General features: G+C 48.4%; 1 protein-coding gene across 1 annotated transcript; it reads left to right on the forward strand.

Annotated features, from left to right (window-relative positions):
- Positions 1-1,319: 1,319 nt before the first annotated feature.
- Positions 1,320-12,015, forward strand: LOC144161642 (uncharacterized). Its single transcript, XM_077692273.1, has 3 exons — positions 1,320-1,648; positions 5,339-5,451; positions 11,718-12,015. Exons 1-3 carry the CDS (start codon positions 1,427-1,429, stop codon positions 12,013-12,015), a joined length of 633 nt encoding a protein of 210 aa, XP_077548399.1. The 5' UTR covers positions 1,320-1,426.
- Positions 12,016-22,679: the final 10,664 nt, after the last annotated feature.

Here is a 22,679-nt window from a genome sequence, read left to right on the forward strand (position 1 = left end):
CACTTCCATGAGTACCGGAGGTGCTCGAACTGAGAGGGCAGGTCGGTTGGTTGGTTGGTTGGACCAAATGATTGGTTGGTTTGTACCGATAAATCAAAGGCGTGTACCCACTCTGTGGGATTGGCCAAGTCAGATTTGGTACAAAGGTTAAGAAATGAAATTAAGGCTAAAATAAAACCGTGGAGAACGGGCGGGACGTGATGTTAACAATTTTGAGAACCCAAGAAAATCGAAATAATCATAACGTACTGAAGTAAAAACAGATACCACACGTGTCAGAAAACGTACGACCAGTGTTTTATTAACAGGGTAAACGACCTGATTCCGAAATAAAAGCGTGAAGGGCCGATAAACATCCCCGTGACAGAAACCTAATCCCGATGCCTCAAATGACAGTTAGTTCAGTCAATTCTAGGTCACAGTTCACTAGTTCACTACTCTAGGTCACTATACCATCGGCGTTGTAATGTTCATGTCCTGCTTCACAATATCAACCTTGCTTTTAAAGTGTAAAAGCAAACAACTAAGCGATAAAAATAAACAAGAAAGAAGGAAGTGGGACAATGTGGGTATGCACGACGAGGACAAGCAAACAAGCGGTAAAAGATAGGTCCGCGCGTAGCCTCGACCCCAGGTGCGATTAGACAGTCAATGATTCACATACTGACGGTCATGGAAGGTTGTAGACCTTTTTTGACCCTGTAAAGCTCTAAAAAATAATTTACTCGACGTCCCTCAGTGTTTCAGTTCAAATCTATACAGGTCGCTATGGTTGATGATGATGATGATGATGTCCTCAAATATTTTGGCACGTACCCACAAGGGGGGATTGGCCAGGGCTAAACTGGTTAAAAACGTGAGGACTTATTTCCGGAAAGAGGGTGTAAAAGGAAACTTAGTTAAGAATGAAACCCGAATTACCCATTAATCAGCACCGTTTAGCAATTCAAACGACCTGAGGCAGAGAGAAAATTTTGAATGCAATTATATATATCCCTTCTTGCAAACCCCAGCTTTGATGCGCTAATAGATAATATAAGTGTTATCGATAAAGTCAACCCCAACCGCTCAATCGGCTCCTTCAAAAACAGTTGTCTAGCTGTCGAGAAACGGCGACAGTCGAGAAAAAAAATGTTCGATTGTTTCGGGGACCTGGCACCGCACACATAGTTCTGTAGGTGAAAGTTCTGATCTGAACAGATAGAAATTAAGCCGTAGAACCCTGCAGCGCAGCTCGGTGAAGGTCACCTCGCATACGGTTAAGCCCACCCGCACCTTCGTTGTCGTCATCTATCCCCATCATCACATTCCAGAACGTGGCCAGCGGCGCGAGCATCGTCTGGAACGACCTCCGGCTGTTCTCGGACACAGCGCGGCCGGAACCAGCTCTTCAGGTCTTTGCAGCGTTACATTCCGGTGCCTCATCATGGAGGGACGCCGCTCTTCCGCCGTTCGCGCTGCTATCCTCACCATGGCCATATCGGCAGCCTGCGTGACCACCTTCCTGGCATACGGCTTGCCTTCGCCCCCCGTTCCGGAACCGACGAGCAACAACATGAAGGTGCTGTATGCCGTCAAGAGACAGCAGTCGTTCGAGGTACGCAAGAAGCTGTCGCCCACGAACGGAAGCACATACATCTTCAAGATGGTACGTGGCTCTGGCTTTTTCCTTCGCGTTTCCCCTCGGAGGTGCCCAGAGATTAGGCTTAGCGCGACAGTGAGGCACAGAATCGCGTAGAAGGATGCCGGTGATATGTGACTGGATTACCTTCCTCATTTTTGAGCTACAGATAGATAACTGTTTTAAAAAAGCGTTTTATGATGTACACCAACCTGGAACTCCAAGACTTTGACGAGGCAGCAGCTAGGCCTACTTCAGAACGCGCAGTTAACTAGGGTTCCCTGAAGGTTGCATTCATCCTTGAATGATTGTAGTTATTCAAAAAGTATTTTAGCGAATTAATAGACAACTCGTTTGCGGGAGCGCTGTGCGACCATTTCGTTAGACATTTGTGTGAGCGAGCACAAGTTTAGAACTCTAGTTTACTTGTGACGCTCTGCAAGAGAAAATTCTTTGTGGCCGTCCCGCTAACTTTCGCTGCCTCCCCATGAAGCGAACTATACAGAAAAAAAAGGTTAGCATAATTCAGTGTTTTCAGTGTTCGCGGTTGTACTTTGCTGGTATACGATCCGTGTCACGATTGTTTGGAAACTGAGATGGCCGCGGCAGCAGCTGATACTGGGTGACCGCTCAACGCGCCGGTCGCCTAGAATGTGTCATTTTCACCGTTTGCAAAAGTTACATACAGTAACTCTGCGGTCTCTGTAATGCCGAGGTGGAAGCTTTGAGGGGACGGTTTTGGGTACTGCCAAAAATGTACAGGAATTGCGAGAACTGGATGCTGGGCGCGTAAGCATTCGTAATTGTTTTACTCGTTAAGTTTTTTTTTATTTCGCCCAATTATCTTTATTTACACTGTTGAAACGATCTGCATGTGCTGATTTCGCCAATTGTGAATTTCTGTGTATATGCAGAGCGTTCGATGGTTGGTGCTTTTTCGAGGTTTTTGTTTGCTTCTTTTTGTGTGGGCGGTTTCATGGTTGTCTTCGTGTTGTCGGGTGGTGTATTTCCGCCCTGACAAGACGCATTAGCGATTGCGTATTTGCGATTGCAGTTGCGTATTTACTGTTTATTCATTTTTTGGGGTTCTCGCAATTTCCTTCGCCCGGTTATGTGCATTTACGCTATGGAAAAGATTACTTGACAACATCGCCAATTATGTATTTTTGTGCAAATTCGGGGCGTTGCATGGTTGGTGGTTTCTGACGATGTTTTTTTTTTCTTGCTTCGGCTTCTGTTTTGGTAGTCGTTTCTTTATCTCCATTCACAATATTATAACAATTACATGTGGTAACTTCGCAAATTATGCCTTTTCATGCAAATGCAGGGCGTCCCACTTGGCCCTGCGGTGTACTCGGCAAACAATATCGTGCTTAGACAAACTTTAGAGTTTATGTAATGTCGACGTCGTAGCAGGGTTGTATGATGCAGTGTCTCGTCACGTTTACCATTATAGCTCTATCGGGTGGCAACAAGGAGCTGTGCAATTTTAAAAGACGTTTGTTCTCCGCGGGCGAGGTCGACGCGAAAATTTTGGTAAATCGGCGTGTATCTTACCCAGATTACTCAGAAATGCTACAAGTAGGTCGGTGCGCTGGTGAGTCCGTGTCTCACTTGCAGTTTGCCGGTCGCTCGTAACCCACCATTGGTGACCAATCAGTGACTCACCCGTTAAGTGACGACCGCGGGATATTAACCACGGCTGGAGCACGGGCGAATTGCCGCACGTACCACGAGTGACGCAACCGACGTAACGGGGATGTAAATGACGTAACCGTGATCTAACCCACGGGTGCGTTACGGAAAATCCGTCACCCATAATTGCTAGTTTAAGGGGAAGAAAGGAGTGGGAAGGCAAGTGAGGGGAAGGCGGAAGGGGGTGGGGTGGAGGAGGGTAAGGATGGAAGTGAGAGAGTTGATGAGTGAGGGTAGTTGGAGGGCGAGGGAGGTGGAAGTGAATGAGGATGAGAGAGCAGGGCGAGACGGAGTATAAAGAAAATACGGAGGATGGAAAGGAAGTAAGCTTAGAGAGAGGGGGAGCAGAATAGGATGAGGAAAATGTATTAAGAGTGAAGGGGTGGTGGGAGGGGGGTGGGATGAACGGATATGGATGAGGATGATGGTAGGAGGGTGGGAGGAGGGCGGGAATAGGGGGGGGGGAGGAGGAGCTGCGACCAAGAAGGGGGGAGGGAAGGGTTGAATGGGAGATGAGGGGTATGTTGCATGCATTTTAGTGGGATAGAGGAGGGCAATATGAGAATTGAGGAGAGGAGGGGAGAAGGGAAAGTGAGTCAGTGTAGCGTGAAGGGCAGGCGGGTAGGGGATGGGTTGGGAGGAGGGAAGGAAGGAACCGGAGTTGACGTCTAAGAGTCCCAGAAACACTATTGTTTTTTAACATCAGTTGCATCGGAGCAAGCGGATATGCTGCCAGTTTGTATCCCAACGACCTCACGGTTACACTGCGCCTAGACAGTGCGAAAATAATGGCTGTTTTTAGACTCATGCATCCGCCGCGGAAACCCTGGCAAGCTGATGTTGTGTAGTCCCTCTTGGCTGCACAGATAACGACTGTTTAATGTATTGCGATGCCAGGGGAATTTATTTTGGCGTTATGTAATCGCAACAAATTCTCCGGTAAGAATTTTGGCTCGGTTAAAGTTATAGGAAGGAGGCACATTTGTATAAAAAAACACCTTCAGCATACCTTAAACTTGCCAATGGATACTGCGTTTTTATTTTTGTGTGGTATGGGATTGCCAACGTTCAGGTATTTAAATCAGCTACTAGCTGCTACAACGTTGTCTCCGCAACGTCACGTGTTTTTTTTTAAACTATAGGTATAAAAAGTTTCCCCAACTTTGGTGAAGTGAGCATTTTCTTTATTCACCGAAAGAAGTTTAAGCTTCGGTACCAGCAGCTGTACAAATATATTGTAAGCCCATCCACAACGATTTTCCGCGGCGATTTCAACGCACTTTACGATTGTTTTGTCGTGCTCCGGTCTTCCCCGTCTTAAATCATCAACCTTAAAAAAACTGCCAATTCATGGTAGGTTCACCCAATATTTAGATCACTTTGAATGAAGTTGATTGATTGATTGATGGTGGGGTTTAACGCGCCGACGCAACGCAGGCGATGAGGCGCGCTGGAGGGCTCCGGATTAATTTTGACCACCTGGGGATCTTTATGCTTTGAATGAAGTTAATGATGAGAGCAGTTAAAAAGGATATATAGGGCTAAGTCACAGCGAATGGGGAAGTGGCCCTTACACTGCAAGATCATGCTGCCAGCTGGAAAAATTCGGGGTGACCGCTTCACTGCAGCTCACATGAATGACCTAATAACCGACGGGGCAATTCTGTGCTGCATTGAGTGAAGAGGGGCCGAATCTTTACGAATAATAATTCCTGCATTAAAACTGTAAACGAGCTATATTTATTTGCATATCAGTGGAATCCGCAGGACCAGTCAACCGAAGTGAAATTCATTAGTTATCCACGTTGCCTACCAAAACGTGACCTATGGGGCAGGGCTGTGCATCAGATACCTACTGCTCAGCGAAGGGGCGCTGGTCTGTAGAAAGTAAATCCCGCCTCTCCAAGGCGGGCTCAAACATACAGGTTCGAATGAAGCGTAGTATGCTGTTATGGGCTGCCGGGAACCTGACAGGCTGCCGACGTTTCGGATCACCCTTCATCGCTCTCTCGTGTTTCGCAGATCGCGGAGAACGTGGTCCAGAACAAGCAAGCCGTGGTGAACGTGACCGCTCCTGGCCAGAATCGGTCCGCGGAGAAAGGGGCCGTGAAATCGCTACAGACAGAGCAGGACAAGTCAGTGGTTGTTTTTTTTCCGCGAATTTTCGTCCTTCTTCTTCACAAGAAACTTGAGTGAACACGTATTGTAAACAATAGAAAAATATTTGAACCGATAGCCAAAGTCTAAAGTCCAGTACAATACCAAAATGCAACATTGCATAGTAAAACATGGCAAAACGCAGAACAGCAAAATTTAATTGACATGCGTAACCACAGAAAACAATACACGTTGACTAGACAAGTAAAACATTCTACATGTCAACTGAAAATTCTCTCAAGTCTTGTTTCGATTGTTAATACATACAGTGGGAGCTGTGAACAGCAAGTTTCAGCATTCCTAGTTGTCTGCGTTGCATGTACAGCCTCTGTAAAAGTTAATAAGCCACAATCTTTCCAAAATACAAGCTTGCCTCTGAAGTGAGCCTGAAATGTTTTGTATCAAAAAACTTGATAAAGGGCCTTCTCTCTAGCAGTAATCAAATAGCCCTTACACTGGACTATTAAGTTTTTGCATTGAATTGTTGCTAGCTGAGAAACTTTGGCGGGTTATAGAAAATTTTGACAGCCTATAAAATCATGCCTTTAGCGTTACTTGACAACCAGTTGGAGTTAAAGTCGGCCTTCTTCGCACCCGTTTCGGAGGAACCATGCCATCGGAGCAAATGCGAAGCGATTTGCGGTATCGGAAGGGCTTAGATCACGTGGGTGTGCAACGTCGCGTCGGTTCACGCCACTCTAATTTTTTTACACAAAAACCGTGCGTGAAAGCCAGAACTGTGAAGGAAAAAAGAATGGGCACAAACTCGCAACCAAATTTTTAAAGCGAAATTTTCTTCGTCTTGCTGATGGCGTATGTCGCATTGAAAATGCACTGCAGGAAAGGAAACTTTCTCTGTCGACGAAGATGATCGCGCGTGAAGTGAAAAATGAAAGAGCTTCCCGTGGTAGGAATCGAACCTGGGTCCTTCGCGTTACGAAGCCGACATCTATCCGAATGCGCCATTACGACATGCTTGAAGCAGTTTGGATTTGGAGAGGAGACGTGAAAAGCTAGCAAAAAGCTAGCAAGAAAAAGCTAGCTAGCTAGCAAGGACGTGAAAAGCTAGCAAAAACGTGCACCCCTTCTAACGACGACCACGGTTGAAGGCGAAGCCTTGTTCATGCGAAATGAAAGTGTGAAAGCCGCTGCGATTAAACGACCAAACTACGTGCGAGTCAGTCATAGCTCAACGAGTCAGGGCTCAACGAGTCAAAGCTCAACGAGTCAAACTCTAATTCATCCGCGAGTCAGACGAAAAGCTTCGCGTTCAACCATCGTCGTCGTTGGACTGACGGGTGCATGATTTTTTGGAAAGACGAGCATATACAGGAAACCCCTTTAAACGAAATCAGCTTACTCGAAGAGTTTCATTGTCCCCATAACAAATACAGAGAGGATGATCTAATCTGCTTTTAACAAAGTATTGCTAATAATGCAGCTGGTCTCCTGTCCAGAGGGCTTCGTTATAATGGCGGTTTACAGTATTTATATCTTCCCTAGCGCATGCGCAGGAAGGCAGCCATTTTTATTAGTACATCGGCCTGTTTGAAAATTTGTATTTAATTATACAGAAAATCATAGAATAAAAGAAAATAAGAAGTTTAACCATGTCGATTTACTCATAAAAGTGGCTGCCTTGGCGCGCATGCGCAGGAAAAGGTAGATGTTCACGTTCATCTTTTCGATAAAATTTAGTTGTCGTTGTTAACCTTCCCGAACGTCAAGCGCAGTTAATCATCTCAAAATTCCACACCAACAAGCCCAGCAACATACCCCACTCTTGTCGCCGTGGCCGCGGGGCTTTCCGCGCGAACTGCCATCGATGCTGAAAATAGAAACCTTGCGACAGTGAGTTTCTGCTCGCAACACAAATGGTCACTGTAAGCGAGCTAAATAGTAAGTAGTCCGGGGGCTAACTAGCTAAGGCGTTGAGCTGCTGATCTAAAGCACGCGCGTTCGATCCCGCCTGTCGTGGCTGCTTTTCATCATCAGCAGCATCATCATCACCAGCCTATCTACGCCCACTGCAGGGCAAAGTCCTCTCCCATTATTCTCCAATTACCCTCGTCCTGTGCCAACTGTAACCTATTTATTCCTGCAAACTTGCATGCTGCTTTTCACATGGAGGCAAAAAACAAAACGCCTGCGTATCGAAATTTCAGCGCATGTTAAAGATCCCCTGTGGGTGGTCAGCATTAATTCGGAGCCACCCACTACCGCGCGTCTTATAGCCCGGGTGATGTTTCGGCACGCTAAACACTCAAAATTTTTAAAGAATTGAACAGGCGTCGTCGCAATAGTCGCCATGGGCGGTTTACTGCAAACGAACTGCGTTTTCACCGAAGGCATGTCCTCTCAAAAGCGTAAGGTAGTATCGCATTGCGTAATCATGTAGCTATTCTTTTGTGGGTTGCGATACGTTTTGAGCGAGCCATAATTTAGATTTCAAGCTCTACGCATTGCCTGGACCCGGCCATGTTGGTACAGCTGGTTATTTTAACCGGAGGGTTTGTAAATAAAGTGGGTTTGCAAATGCATACTAAACACAATGAATATGGACGACGCCTGCCTACACCTATTAGCAACGCCCGCCAGGTGTGCCTAGCTTGCGAGTGCGAAAGGTGCATTGTCAACCTTTATTTCTCTTTTTTTATGCGTGGTACGCTGAATAGTGTGTATATTAAGGCTTTTGATTTTGATTCCGTAACCAGGATATCTAAATGGTGGTGGTACAGAGAGAGAGATAAAACTTTATTTGATCCATGCCATTCAGGTGGCGCTTGTAGCCGGTGGCATCCACCACTCACCGGCGACTGCCACAGCCCTATCGATTAACTGGACCTGAAGGTCCAGATCGGAGCTGCGGAGCGCGGCCTCCCAGTGCTCCTCAGAGGTGATAAGTGGGAATGTATTTTGTGGGCATGCCCATATGATGTGAGTACAAGTAGTGTTGCCGGGAAAACTGTGCAGTTCTGTTTTGACTTAGTGTGGATGTTAAACGCTTTTAATGGCACTCGGCGGATTTATGGAAACCGATGACTGTTTCACTTCAGCAAAACAAAACTTACTGTAATCAGAAACCAGGAACTTGGAGTTCAGACGAAAACCGGGGTATTGAGCGTCCTATTACCAGTGGCAGGAGCGTGAAGTTGCGGAGTACTTGTAAAAACACCACTGTGATCAAAAAGACAGGAATTGCAGCTTCAATAACCCTATTAAAAAATTTAAAAAAAAATGCGCTGTGTCAGGTTAAATTTTTTAATGTCCATTTGTCAGAACATTTTGCGTGATTTGACTTCAAAACTAAAAAAAAAGACAACAGAACGGATACGAAAGCGGCTTTCATGGTAGATACACCTAATGCAAAAATGCTTTGAGGGTTTCAAAAAGTGCGCAGTGATACCGCCAAATGTTTGTATTTGCTCATTTGCCACTGCTTATTTTTATAATTAGCGGTAGGAATTGTCCCTGGGGACTTTTTACTTGCGCTGGGGCTACACTAGTGCAGCCAGTGTAGCGCGTCCGGCTTTGTGAAAAAATTTTTCCTTTGTAGCCCTCTGGGAGCTGCTCATCCGCTTTCTCGTTGACGAGAATGCCGCAGTTTGAAGGCATTCATTGTAAGGTCACACGGCGCCCGGCGACGTAGGCTAGATGGTGCATGTAGGTGACGTCACAGAATACGTGCTCGAGAAGGCTGAATCAGCTGATGCATACACGTAGCTAAGCCTACAATGTTGGAAGTAGGTCAAACCCCCCCCCTCCCCCGGAAGAAAGCAGATCTTTGATCTGTAAACTGATCTGGCCGTCGCGAGCCTACACTCAGTGCAGTCAGTGTTAGCTAGAAAATAGTTCCAGTATATTTTTGCGCTAGTCACGAGGATGCCGCGACGTGTCCGTAAACTAAAGTAATTCCCCTGTTCAGCTTCACCGCAATGCAATCAGTTGACTAGTCCATGCTGCCAGTACTGAGATTTCGGCAAGTGACCATGGCGAGCCTACGATTTGACTCAAAAGTTTGATCTTTTTTGTGACGTCAATGCAAGTACAAAGTTCCGCTTCTTGCATTTTTGATTAGCCGAATTTGCTTGCAGCGTGGATCGGTAACTTTATTGTATTACGGTGAAGCTGAACCAGGGGGGACTTTGGTGTGGAGAAATGAGTTGGGAGAGTGAAACGTCTTTTCTTGAATCCGGAAATTTATAGCCTACGGGGCTGCGTGCGCCGTAGTATTCAAAGTACCCTGCAACACTTCCAATGAACGCTTTCATTCTTTCTTTTGTGGCTTCAAGCACTGTGATAGCTAATGTTACCTCCTGCAAGGAGCAGCACAGCATGATTTGCTCGTTGTAACAGATACGCCTTCCAGTTCTTTTGTTTTGATCTTCTTTGAAGCCCCTATTGATGGCTCGTTTCGCTACAAGCAAATCGAGCCATCCAATATCCGGATAATCGCTCGAATGTTGTTATTCGAGCTGTAAGGAAAAATGCCAAAACCGGGCAAGAGAGGAAAAATGCTTTCAGCAAGTTTCCAGGGTATTTAATGGGCAGGAATATTTGGCTGAGGTACTTTTTACCTTAGCTAAATATAAGTGTGTTCACTTATTGACTGCGTTTTGAAAGCACTTCAGATTTAGAAACAAAAATCCAGGGAAGCTTCTACTTACGCACTAGCCTTCAATGGCGACGCCGTTGTGGGTGAAAATTGCCAGATACATAGTGAAGTTTGAGCATCATTGTTTATTTGCATAGTTGAGGTGCTAGTAAACGTCGTCATATATGCATAGAAGAGATCGTCGCCTTTTTCGCGGTGAATTGTGGATACAAATTCATCCTCAGCATTGTAGACGTCTTCAGCGCGCCGAGCCTCTCGAAGCGCGGCCTCTTTCCTCGGACGTGCGATCTGTTATACTCGGGAACAACTTAACGGCAATAACTCATGTACGGTATCACTCCGCCTAAGCGACGGACCAGGATGTCAACGGGCGCGCGCGTTTTGAAAGGAGACTGAATGCGTGATACCGCCTGCCTTTTCTCGCGTAGTTTATTTGTCGTCACTGCAGTAGTTTATGACCATGTTGAGTCCTTATAATCAGGGGAACGGCTCGTTCCATGTTCAAAATATTCCCAGTAACGCGCTACTTCCGCCGCGCGGAGTAACATCCGGCTGCGGTGATGAGGCACAGCGGCAACTTCCGTTGCTGTGCTTAAGTTGTAACCGAGTGTAGCTGCCGGCCCACGTCGAGGACGAGGGACGTACGCTATGACGTGTCTTTTTCGTTCCGAGCAAGTTTTGCCACGATCACGGCGAACGCTGCAGTATTTTAAAGACGATAGCCTTTCTTGGGCTACATAAACCCAGAAATTTTGGGTCAGTCTGCCTGTGACTCCATCCAGCCACCCGGCCAAAGTGATACAAGGTCTGCGCAATAGTCTTATATACTCGCAGCCAAATCTAAACGCCTAAGTCCGGTGTAATGTTCATACTTGTTAACATTGTTCAAGAAGAACAAGGCATTATGCAAATATAAGACAACAAATTAATACGTAATTAACCATTGCAATGTTCTTTTATAAAAAATCATAGGTGGTTGATTTTTGCGAAATGTAATACTACATGCACTGCAGAAAAAAAAATCACTCCGCCATCGCCTGGTGCCTCCCGCGCCGCTATAGCTTCTGGCGGCATTGTAAGAAATTAAGCGGCAACAGTTACGAAAGGTTCCACTAGATATGTTCTACGGCCTGCTTGGGACGGACGTGGACTAGGGCAACGTGGTTCTATAAACGTTGAAGTGGGGCTCCTCGATTCACGCGCGTCTCGGCAGCACTGGCTTCGAGGCACCCGGCCTAGAGGAGTGGAACGCCGTAAATTTAAATCGACTTGAGCAAACCTTTAGCGTGTTTACCTTGAAAGGAGCGCGACGGAACGGAACAGCATGAGAGGTGAGCGGGAAAGCGAAGAGAAGCATTTACTTGGCCAACGTCAACAAAGACTATCGTCTTTCGTCGACATTTGAAACGAAAGGAGCAAATACGCGGTCATTTTTTTTTTTTTTTTTTTTTTTTTTGCCATAGACATTTTGCAAGCCGGGGTCTCCGCGGTTGTGGCGGGGCCAGTCGCATTTTCTTTGCATTTTTTTTTCTGCAACGACTAACAAACGGCTCCGCCGTTAAAAAAGTGCAATCAGTATTGCAGGGTCCCTTTCCGTGCCCCTGTAAACCCCGCTGACGACATTCGCAGGGCTCCGGTACTTGGCATGGTCTCTGTCAACACCGAAGAGAAGGTGGAGGTCGAGCCCTTCGTGGCGTTCACGCTTGTGGCGATGTTCGGGCTCCTCCTGGCGTGCTGCTGCGCCGGAGTCGCCTTCTGCATGTGCTGCTGCGCGCCGTACGTGGAGATGGAGACCACTGGACCGGTGACCGTCACCACCACTGCGATGCCCACCAGGAAGGCGCCCCTTGCGGGGAAGGCGATACCAGTCAAGGCCCGAGGAAAATTGGCAGCCTGCCCAGTGCACGGAAACTTGAACATGGTGTAGTCAAGAACCTTGAAGTCCAGCGTGCCAGAAAAATCCTGAACTTTCCTTCCCGAACCGTCCAGTCAAATTCCTCTTTTTTTTCTGTGTGTGGTACTAGAAGTGTGTGGGACTTGAAGAGTGTGATGTGAGGTGAAGGTGAAAAAAGAAAAGTTTTTTTTTTTTTTTTTTGAAATTCACCCTATTCTTTGGTTGGGGGGTGCGGCTTCCGAGGTTTCGTTGGGAAACCCACGTGCTTTCAGCACAACACTGCTACTCGTTCTTGAGTGTTTTCTAAATGTGTAGTGATAGAAGTGGGAGGTTCCCGTTTTAACCCATTCCCATTTCATCGATTCCCGCTTGTTCCCTCCCGTTTCAACCTGGTGCAATGCGACCTTCCTTTTTCGCCCTTTCTCATTTCGCCTCTTCCCATTTGAACCCGTCCCCATTTGAACCTTCTTTTTGTTCCCTGCCGCTTCAACTCGGTACAAAACACACTTCCCGTTTCGTATTTTCACATTTAGCCCCTTCCCGGAATGATGACCCGAGTTTCGACTCGGGTAACTCGTACCGAGGCATGCGATTTTTGAAATCAAAGTTACGTCCGACTGCATTTTAACCTCATGTTTTGAGTTACGTCCGACGCAACCGAAAGTTGAAAGTCGTCCGTCATAACCTGCAAATTAAATTGAAGTTACGTCAAACGTATTTCGCCGTATAAAAACGTTACGGCTGGCGGAGCCGAAGTATGCAGACGCCCTATTAACCTGCAACCTTTTCGCAATGGTCCGGTTTCCGATACGAGGCGCCAATTAAAAAACAATGCGTAAGTTGCAGCGTTACGTCCGACCCCGTACAGCGTTGGTGAATTACGTACAAGTGAAACCAGACCCTTCCGTCTGCTTCTGCGATGGTCGAGCGGTCTGGAACGTGTTGCTCGCATGCGTACTCCAAGGCAGCGATGATGGTTCCAGTCCCTACGGTTGCATATACGAATGCACATGCACTTATATGCAACACTCGCAAAAAAATAAAGTACGACAATTAACAATAGAACCTTCCCGCGGTCGCAGTGCCAGTTCGTGGCATCCGTAGCTCTTGCCGAGAATGAACTTGGGTGTTTTAACAAATGCAACTATTAATTTATTAGGGGTAGTTTTACTTCTGAAGTCTTTACTACTGTTTTATTTGTGCGTAGGAAAAAGATCTCGCGAAATATAATTACCTCATCGGGCTAACTACAGAAAAAACGTATTTTATGAAAGCGGTACGTAACTATTATGGGCCAAGCTGCAGTGGTACGATCAAGTTTAATGTGTCTATAAAAGAATGGTCATTGAAGTCTCAAGACGAAATTACTGCTTGGAGGAAATAGTTGGAGAAAAAATCCCGGCGCTAAGAACACCCCAGCTCTTGCGTGTACTTTTTACGGATAATACATAGGCGAGCACGTAGCACGTGGAAAAGCAAAAGCAAATATTTAAGTAGTTTTTCGTCTATAATACAGTTTTACCATATCGTTACCGTGTTTGCGTCACCGTTTACCGTGTTTCCAGGAGCCGGAGTTTCCATTTGCCACTGAAAACGGTGGGACACGTTTTAGCGCACCGTTTGCGGTTTGCGCAATCCGGCAGCCGCGGCGCAAGTAGCGACATCTGATGAATTAGTCTCAAAGCAAATCACGCATAATTTTGTTGCTCATATGTATTTGCTTTCGTTTAAAGTAGCTTGAATATTTCACTTTTCGGGTGAAGCGTTCACAATAATTCTAGTTTTGAGAATAGTGCAGCCCACTGATCTCCACTAGAGTTGCTGGATGGCGCTTCGAGCTCCCCGGCGCTAAGGTCCCTGAAAGAACTAAGGTAGCGCCAACTGCTCCCTCCTTCTCCGCTGCCCTCCTCTTTTTTCTCTCCCCTCACCCGCGGCGCCGCCGTCCCTTTAACTCCGCGGCGGGGCCGCCATATTTGTTGGCCACTTGAGAGCAGACGCCCTCGCTACGCTTCAGGGCGCTCGCTGCAGTTTGCTCTTGTTTTCGCGCCGAAATCGCTCTTTGGTAGCATTTATAGGATTTCTAGAGCCCCGTTTTACCAACAGGCACTGAGTGATAGTGTTTTGTTTTATATTTTTGTCTACAAGGGGATATTTGCGGGGCGGATGCCGCTGGCGCATACGCACAGCGCGGTTTTTGTTTACGTGTGCGGCATTCTGTAACACCTCAGGATAGCTCGTGAATGCGAAAGGATCGAGCGTGGACATTTCAAACTGCTCTGTTACGGTAGTTCCGTTCTTGCATTCGCGTGACTGTGGTCGTGCAATCACTGCACAGAGGTCTTGCGCACGGTTCGCGGCAGTATACAGCGCGCTTCATTCGCAAATGCCGTAGTTCGAGCGCTGCGCTGGCGTCCTTGCACTCGCCTTTCTTGCGATAATTGTGTATCCTCAGCGGCGTTCACTCTGCGCCCGCTTTTACTAACGACCTACAGCCTACCTTAATTACGCGCAGTTTAGAGCGCTTTGCCGTTTTTGTAGAAATGTTTCCTTCACCTTCATGTCGTTATAGGCTGCTGTGAGTAGACTAAAAACATACACATGCTGTTGTGCGTGTGTGCACGTACAGCGACGTGAAAAGCCCCTGCTTCCCCGACTTCGCAGCCGGATACACTAAACTACACTCGCGGCCGTACGTTCATGTGCGAACCTAGTGAAAAACGCAGACTTGTAATTCTGGGAATACGCGCCAGAGAAGACTGCGATCAATCGATCGGGTAAACTGAAATTACAGCCCCTCTAGGTACAAATTATGTAACTAGTTACTGCAGTTAATTAATCATGCAATACGTTTTTTCACCGGGCGCGGTCGTTTACAGCCGTTATTAATGGAGGCGCCTGGACAGAATTGTTTTGTGCTGGGATATATTCTGGCAGATTTGTACGTTGCGCTAACACAGGGATACACCCGAAAGAAATACGAAAGAGGACCAATGTCACGATGATTATCAAGAAAAATCAATAAATCACAAAAATGAATTGGTGCCAGCAAATAGATATTTTATTGGAACAAACGTCCGTAATGACGTCGTGCAGGTGGCTTGTGCTGCTGACGTGGCTTCCCGTGAGAAAAAATGTTGGGAGTGGCATTTGGGTTTAGTTTTTTTAACGCCAAGCTTCAATATCCGTTGCTCAAATTGATCCGTGAAATAATCCTATTGAGAAGGGAAAAGAAATGTCGCCACCGAGTTTGAGATGCGCCACAAACACTCCGCAAATATAGGCAATAATGCATTGCAGAAGGGAGTTAGTGACTGTTCTACCGTAGCATGGTCAAATTCGTGTTCGCGCATCTGCTCAGTGCCGCGTCCGCTCAACTCGCTACACTAAACCCGTTTAGCAAGCGCTTTGCTGGACAAAAATACGTCTGCTCAAAATAATATAGTCGCCCAGTGTGTTTTGGTTCAAATCGCAATGACTGGATACGCTGCGCCATTGACTACTAAGATGAAGTAAGCGCGCACACTGCAAATGTACGGCATCACGTGTAATGCAAACGTAAGTCGTAATTAACGTTCCTCTGTGCATACACGGAAGAAAGGGCGTACAGCCGTTACGGTGCGAATATGCATTTGAAGTGCTCATTCAAACGTGCGCGAATTTAATAAAGCGATAACAGAAATTGCGCATCAAACGTACGTCAACGGCGCGGTCACTATATTAGCTGACCTTAAATTGTTTTACCTAGCCGCAATTTTTTTTTTTCTCGCAACAGCCTCAATTTGCGCCGCACCGACCAAGCCCATATTACGCAGCAAATCACTCCGATGTCATAACAACGGGATTATAATACCACCCGGGTAGCTAACACACAAAACATGACTTCACGCCAAAAAGAGCGTACACGCACTCGGAACGCACACGATACATGGTCAGACGCAAGCTGCCGTCGGCCAAAACAAGCATGAATTCAGGTGAACAATTCTCGCGTCACGAAACCCTTACGACAACTGACTGAACATGCTACGCCGCTGATATTGATGCTGGAAGTTAAGCGCGCACATGCCAAATACACGGCCTGTTATCCAAACCAAAGCTTACGACGGGACGAACTCGGCGCTGCGCGCAACGCCTACTCAGAACAAAGCGTGGACGACGGTCGCGAAGGGAATACGCATTTCTTCGTAAGTGACCGCTCAAGCTCGCGCAGAATTTAACAGAGCAAGAACAAGCATTCAGAAACTTACCTCGCAAAAGAGTGATGGTAGCGTCGGCCTGAAGTATGCCCGTTCAAATCTATGCAACCAAACTTTTCTCCTTTCTGCGTCGCGTTTCCCGGACGGAATAACGAAGTCTTGTGCCCTGCCTGACGATATTCGCGCTGCCTAAGGCACAACACATCGACACCGAGAAGCAACCTAAAACGACACCGGTGCGACATTTTTTCGAAGCGAGCAGCTAATTCCGGCACTGAAGCACGGTGGCGACGGTGGCTCGGAAGCCAGCAATGGCGTCGCCGCGGCGGCGTTGCGCAATGTCCCAGCCGGCGAGGCATCGGCGAGGCGACCCGGCGGCGGAGCAAAAAAAACAAAACCACGTGACTTTTCCCTTGGCCAATGGCGCGCGGCGTTCGCCGGCGAAAAAGAAAATGGCAAAAAACGAAGTAAGAGAGGAGCGCGGGCGAGGGCGAAAGGCGGCGAGATCTAAAGATGGCGCTACCTTAGTAATTTTAGGGACCTTACCCGGCGCACGGCCGCCGGAAGTTCGAGCGCTCGTCCCGGAAGTCGGGCCGTTCCAGCATCGCGCATGCTACGCATGGGCTGGTTTCGCACGCATTCCGCCAAAAATGCCTGCTTGTTGCGCCGTCAACTGCACAAGCAGACCAGAGAAGTCGTCTGGGAAGACGTTCTACTTGGAAGTATTACAATATTCTGCACGACGTGCGTGATACGCAGCGAAACGCAAATGTCATATCAGTTTCGCTTTTAAGCTGTGGCTCTCGTTACTAAGATTCCCTCGCTCTAAGCCGGATTTATACCGGCGTTGGGTGGCAAACTTATAGCCTAGTTACACGGCGAAAGTAACCGCAGTTAAGTTTAACCGTGGTTACTGAACTTTAACCGCGGTTATCGCCAACTGCGGTTTTGGATGTTACACGCGAAATTGCAAGTTTGGTAACCGCAGTCACTTCATTATGAGTGCAACAAAAATAAATTACCACACTTTTAACTTCACGATAAAAAACAAAAGAGAAGCAGTGTAGACAAAAAGAAATATCGTATATAATAAGCATTCGCTTCTGACACAAACGCAACGCACTCGTGCGCGGCGAGAAGAGGGGCTTCCCCAATAGCTCGCAACCGGCTTGGTTTGCTTAGGTCTGTTCGGTGTTGGGAACTTTCAGCTTAGCATCGCGGTAGATATTTGACCACCGCTATCTCTACAACTGCGAATTACAATCCATATATTTTTCACCGCACTAACATCCATTTTCTCGAATGCGGAAGTTCTTTTCCGCGATCAGATTGATTTCGAAGAGCGGCGATGCGATAAGCTGCTGCTGCCGTGGTCTGGGCCGGTTCGGGCCGCAAGCAGTGCCGTGCGGGCAGGCGCGCCGGCGTGTTTACAGGCACGGCCGAAGCGCGCGCCGATTGTTTCCGAGTGCTGGAAACGCTTCAAGATTGCCTGCTATATCCATTTTTGGTGGACGACGCGCGGGATTTACAAATTTAGCCCGGCTTTTGTCGTAGTTGATCGGGCGGATCGGGAAACGAGCCGCTGCTGACGGGCATTCGCGCTGATTGCGAGAGCGATGCAAAGAACGCAAGCGCGTCTTGGGGACAGCTTTTGCGCGCCCGCTATTTGAGAACATTTGCCTCTTCCGAACGCCAGGTGATTTTTTTTTTTCGCTACGCTGATGCGCCGCCACTTGCGTCCGAACTGAATTGTGCGATTTTGAGCACAGCGGCTGCGGAAACTGCGGTTAGCGTGACCGAACTTAGGTGGCCAAGCTCAGTTTGCGCTAACCATGGTTAGCGACGTAACCGCAGTTTCGTCTGTAGTGTAACGTAGCAAACTGCGGTTTTGTCTAACCGCGGTTCGCTTAAGCGTGGTTAACTGTGCCCGTGTAACCAGTGTATTAGGAAGGGACAAATGGGCTCCATCCCCAGGCAGCAGGCTCTGCAGTGACCACTTTACTGACAACTGCTTTGACAGAACGGGCGCACGAACTCGGCTACAACCTGACGCCGTGCCCACGTTGTTTTCTTTCTAGCATAAATTTCTAACATAAATCCCGTTAGAGCTGCGTCGTCTCTCAAACCAAGACCCAAGTGACATTTTCGTTCTCCTTTGCAATTAAATTCTGCTTCATATTAACGTCGCATATTTCGGTATAGCATAAGTTGCGATCTGAACGCAATGTGTATAGCCAAAATGCAATAAAGTGAGAACAAAATGCCAAAATGCGCCAACGGGGACGCTTATCAGCGGTTGAGAAGTGTAGCAGACGCCTGACTTCCGGGACGAGCCGTCGAACTTCCGGTGGCCGTGCGCGCGCCCGGCCGCGACAGCGGCGAAGCGCCATCCAGCACCTAAGTGGAGATCAGTGGTGCAGCCATCACCTGTAGAGCTTTATAAAGAAAACGTGTCAATGTCGCCATCTACCGAGTAGAGTTAGTCAAGGTAAAATAGAATTTGCCCCCGCGCTATGTATTTAGGCAAAAATGAGTAAAATAGGTTGTAGTCATTACTCAGTAACCTACACTACCTTGCCCAGCACAATTTTGGAGGCCTGAAAACGAACTGCGAGCTCCGAAACTTATCGAACTATTTGAGGCGGGTGTTTTGGGAGCGGGTTGAAACGGGAAGGGTGTTTTGGGAACGGGTTGAAACAGAAAGCGGTCAAACAGGAAGGCCGTTTTGGAAACGGGAGCACACGGGACGGGCCGAACGGGAAGGGCGTTTCGGGAATGGGTTCAAGCGGGAATGGGTTGTTTCGGGCTACACCCCGCTGAACTGGGTCCCTGTGGACACCAGACGCCGCTGCGCCCCGGCCTCGGCGAGCTGCGTCGGCGTACCTCCCCGGTTGGAAAGAGGCGAACATCTTTCTCGCCTCTGGGAAGGTGATGTTCTCCGTGACCTTGATGTTAATTATCTTTTTTTCAAGTTGAAATCTTTCGCACTTTCGGGAGTATGCAGCGCGTGGTCCCTGGCAAAAATGATATTTTGCGAGGGACAGTCCTCTGAGGGATGATCATGTTGTGCACATTTCGCGCATGTTATTCAACCACAGCAGGCGTTAGTGCCATGCCCAAAGCGCTGGCATTTAAAACACCGACGCGGGTTGGGGATGTATGGCCTGACGGGGCAATGGATGAAACCTACATTTACTGATTCAGGAACTGTGGAATGGTCGAAAGTCAATATTGCACGTTTTGTTGGGATTTCCTTGTTATCTCGACGAATCATGATACGCCTCACTGCTGTGACACCTTGGTCTTTAAGGCCTTCCAACAGGTCGGTTTCAGTTTCATTCATCAGATCTGGCTCAGAGATCACACCCTGGGAGCTATTAAGGCTGCGGTGGGGTGTGACCCTGATGTCCAGACCTGCGATGCGAGTCTGGGTCAAGAGATTTCTAGCTTGTTGCTTGCCGTTGACTTCTACGAGAACTTCTCCGGTTCTAAGTTTTTTTTTTTTGTTTTTGTAGGATTGACCAACAATGCCCTCAAGAAATTTGGAGATCAGAAAGACAGACTTTGTGGCAAGGGGGTTCGACGTGTCAACAGATTCCATTACCAAAAACCTAGCATATTTGTCCGGCTTTGGGAAACTCGTCGTTGGCAACAGAGGAAAGGATACTTCGATGCGGCCCCTTTTAGGGGGCCGATGTTTGGATTTAGAAAATTCGGATACCATATAGCATGGGATAAAAGCAGGGAGCGGGGGTACTTTCTCCGTCATACTTACCGTGATCGCTGAAGAGGTCCCGGAGCTCCCTGCCTGGTAAACAGACTGGGAGCCCATCCGCCGGAGCTTGACCTGGGCTCCGACGGCCACCGTTCGTTGTTTCTCATACTCCACCTATAAACACCTCGCCACTGTTGCATACAGCTTATGCTTGCAGGCTCGGGGTCTGCGGTGTCACCAATACCGTCACCAAGATTACTCAAGGTGCCCCGTGCGGGGCTTCTTGTCCCGTATCTAGTCAGGCACATTAGCGTGTGTTCATGTCATCAGTACACACCTGGTAACGTTCCCATGTGATTGGTGCAGAACAACGTCAGTGTTTTCTGTTAGGCGTCAAGGAAAACATGACCTTCACTGCGTATAAATCTAGTGAAGAGGCGTGGATCTCCTCAGAAGGCCCTGCCAAGTCGGCAACTGCAGTCGCCATCTTAGGTCTGACATAGCCGCCCTCGCTCTTTTTTGAAATACGAAATTCCAGCGGCGCTATGTAACACGTCCTATGGGAATGTCCTTACACTATTCCCAGCATTCCTCACTTACACACACCGACGCAGCTGCCATATCCCATTGACCCAACCTGGCTGACTCTCGCCTCCACTTTCGAGCTCTAGTGCAACACATCAAAAACGCCCTAAAACTGAGTTCAGCATTCACTGAAGACGACCTGTAATTGGGTTGTCTGAACCGCATTTGATTCTAAATAAAGTTTTTAGGTGCGTCGCTCAGAGCATCTCTTGTCGGCGGCCCTGTCCTTCCTGCGTGCGCCTGTTGTTGTCCGTCCTTCCTGCGTGCGTCCGTTGTTGTCCGCAGCCTTTCCACTCTCTCGCGAGGGGCATTGGATTGGATTGGATTGGATTGGCTTGACTTGGATTTGGATTGGATTAAAGTGGATTGTGTTGCGTCATAGCCGCGGCAGACGCACTGGCGCCGGCGCCTGCCCAGGTGAGAGCGAACACTCTAAAATCTGCGGGTGTGCGGCCCAGCGCGCTCTCACTCCGCCGGTGGGCGGCGCTGCACGCGGTGCTGCGCATGTGCAGTACTCTATCTCTCCGCGGTCTCCTCTCCTTCGGGCGCGCTGCGCATATAACCGGTGTGCCGTTCTCCGGCGGCCTTTCGGTCGACGGTTGCTCTCCGCTTGCGCTTGAACCCCCCTCAGCGTCGCATCACACCAGGGTTCCCGCGAGGGGAGGTGGGCGTAATTTTTTTCTCTCTCTCTCAGTTTCAACTACATTGCGCATATTTCCCTAGGTACTAGAATGACCTGGTACCACTGTTCAGAGTTCACGCCCTTGTCCTCTACAGCCACGGGCGTCGGCAGGGTGGTGCAAAACGGGCACTTGCATCCCTCAAGCCACCCGAAAACACATTATCCCGCTCCTTTGCCTTCTCCCTCTTTTTATTACAATGTGTTTGCCCCGCTCAACAAAACTCCTGCTGACGCACACGTTTATGCCTCCGCCTTTTTAACCACCAGAACGCCCACCTTGCCGATTTTGTGGAGAACCACGGCACGCAACGCCGTATGGTATACGCGGCTGTGATTCCCCCCAACTCATTCCCCTCAACCTGCAAAGATCTGCTTCCGTGCTTTGGGAGAGCGCCTTGGCCAGCACCGAGTTATGGCTCTGGACATTCTAAATTAGTGAAGAACGGAGTGTGTTTTTCTGTGCTGCGCTCAGCCTTAACCCACTCCTGCCACCATACTGTGAGAGCTTCGAAGGTCAGTTAAAGAGACTAGAGGGGGCAGGTTACCCTAGGGCAGTGCTCTCTAGTTGTGGTAACAAGTTGATCAGACATGTCAAGTCTCGTGGGGTCTCCGATAAGGAAAGGAAAAAAAAATCACAGCATATCCACGGGGTGAATGATGATGAGTGGGCGAAGCTCCTGAGGGGAAATCATCGGTAAAACCATGACTCTTCAGTGAAAGTTCGCCCACTACATCTGTGTCCGAACGTAACGTCTAGAAAGTCTCGCTTAAACCGCGCGTCGGCACCTTGGGGCTGAGCTCGCCTGATGCGTTTTGCAGACGCCTCACGAGCTCTCACTGCATCGGGGTCTGCCTGCCGATACGCGCGCTTTCTCGCCGCTTCCCGTTCTCGTTTTGGAGATCCTCTTCGCGCCGCAGCCGTGCCGCTTCGCGTACGGCAGGGTCCTCGCGCCGTTGCCGTGACGCTTGGGCCTCTCGTTCTCGAACGCTGGGATCTTGGCGGCGGCGTCGCGCAGCCAGACGACACGCTTCGGCCTCCCGCTCTCGTACGGCAGGATCTTGGCGGCGGCGTCGCGCAGCTTCACGGAGCGCTTCTGCCTCGCGGACTCGCACATCTGCAGCCTTATCCATCGGGCGACTCCGAGCGCGCGCCAACAGCGAACGGATTTTATTACAACGCTCCCCGCCATCTAGTAAACAATCCAAGAACTAAACTAGAGGTAGCCACGCCATCTAGTAAACAATCCAAGCGCATCTTTTCATCATATACAAGTACCGCCATCTAGTAAACAATCCAAGAACTAAACTAGAGGTAGCCACGCCATCTAGTAAACAATCCAAGAACTAAACTAGAGGTGGCTACATACATACGTCGAGGATGGACAGACCCACGCCCTAAGGAGCTTCGCCCCTAAAAAACGGATGGAAGTAAAGGGGCCGTGACTCCCTTTGTGCACCGTACGTCGCACGGTTTGAAGAATGTTACCAGTCGGTATGGTGTCACGGTGGTTTTTTCCGCCCC

The sequence above is a fragment of the Haemaphysalis longicornis genome, unplaced genomic scaffold (assembly GCF_048455015.1).
Source record: "Haemaphysalis longicornis isolate Haplotype H1 unplaced genomic scaffold, Haemaphysalis longicornis Haplotype H1 scaffold_12, whole genome shotgun sequence".
NCBI lineage: Eukaryota > Metazoa > Arthropoda > Arachnida > Ixodida > Ixodidae > Haemaphysalis > Haemaphysalis longicornis.

Excerpts from the sequence above, each read along its gene's own strand:
- LOC144161642 (XM_077692273.1), top strand. The coding sequence starts at position 1,427 with ATGGAGGGACGCCGCTCTTCCGCCGTTCGCGCTGCTATCCTCACCATG. Across the intron at positions 1,649-5,338 it reads GCACATACATCTTCAAGATG|ATCGCGGAGAACGTGGTCCA; the intron begins GTACGTGGCTCT and ends CGTGTTTCGCAG. Across the intron at positions 5,452-11,717 it reads CTACAGACAGAGCAGGACAA|GGCTCCGGTACTTGGCATGG; the intron begins GTCAGTGGTTGT and ends CGACATTCGCAG.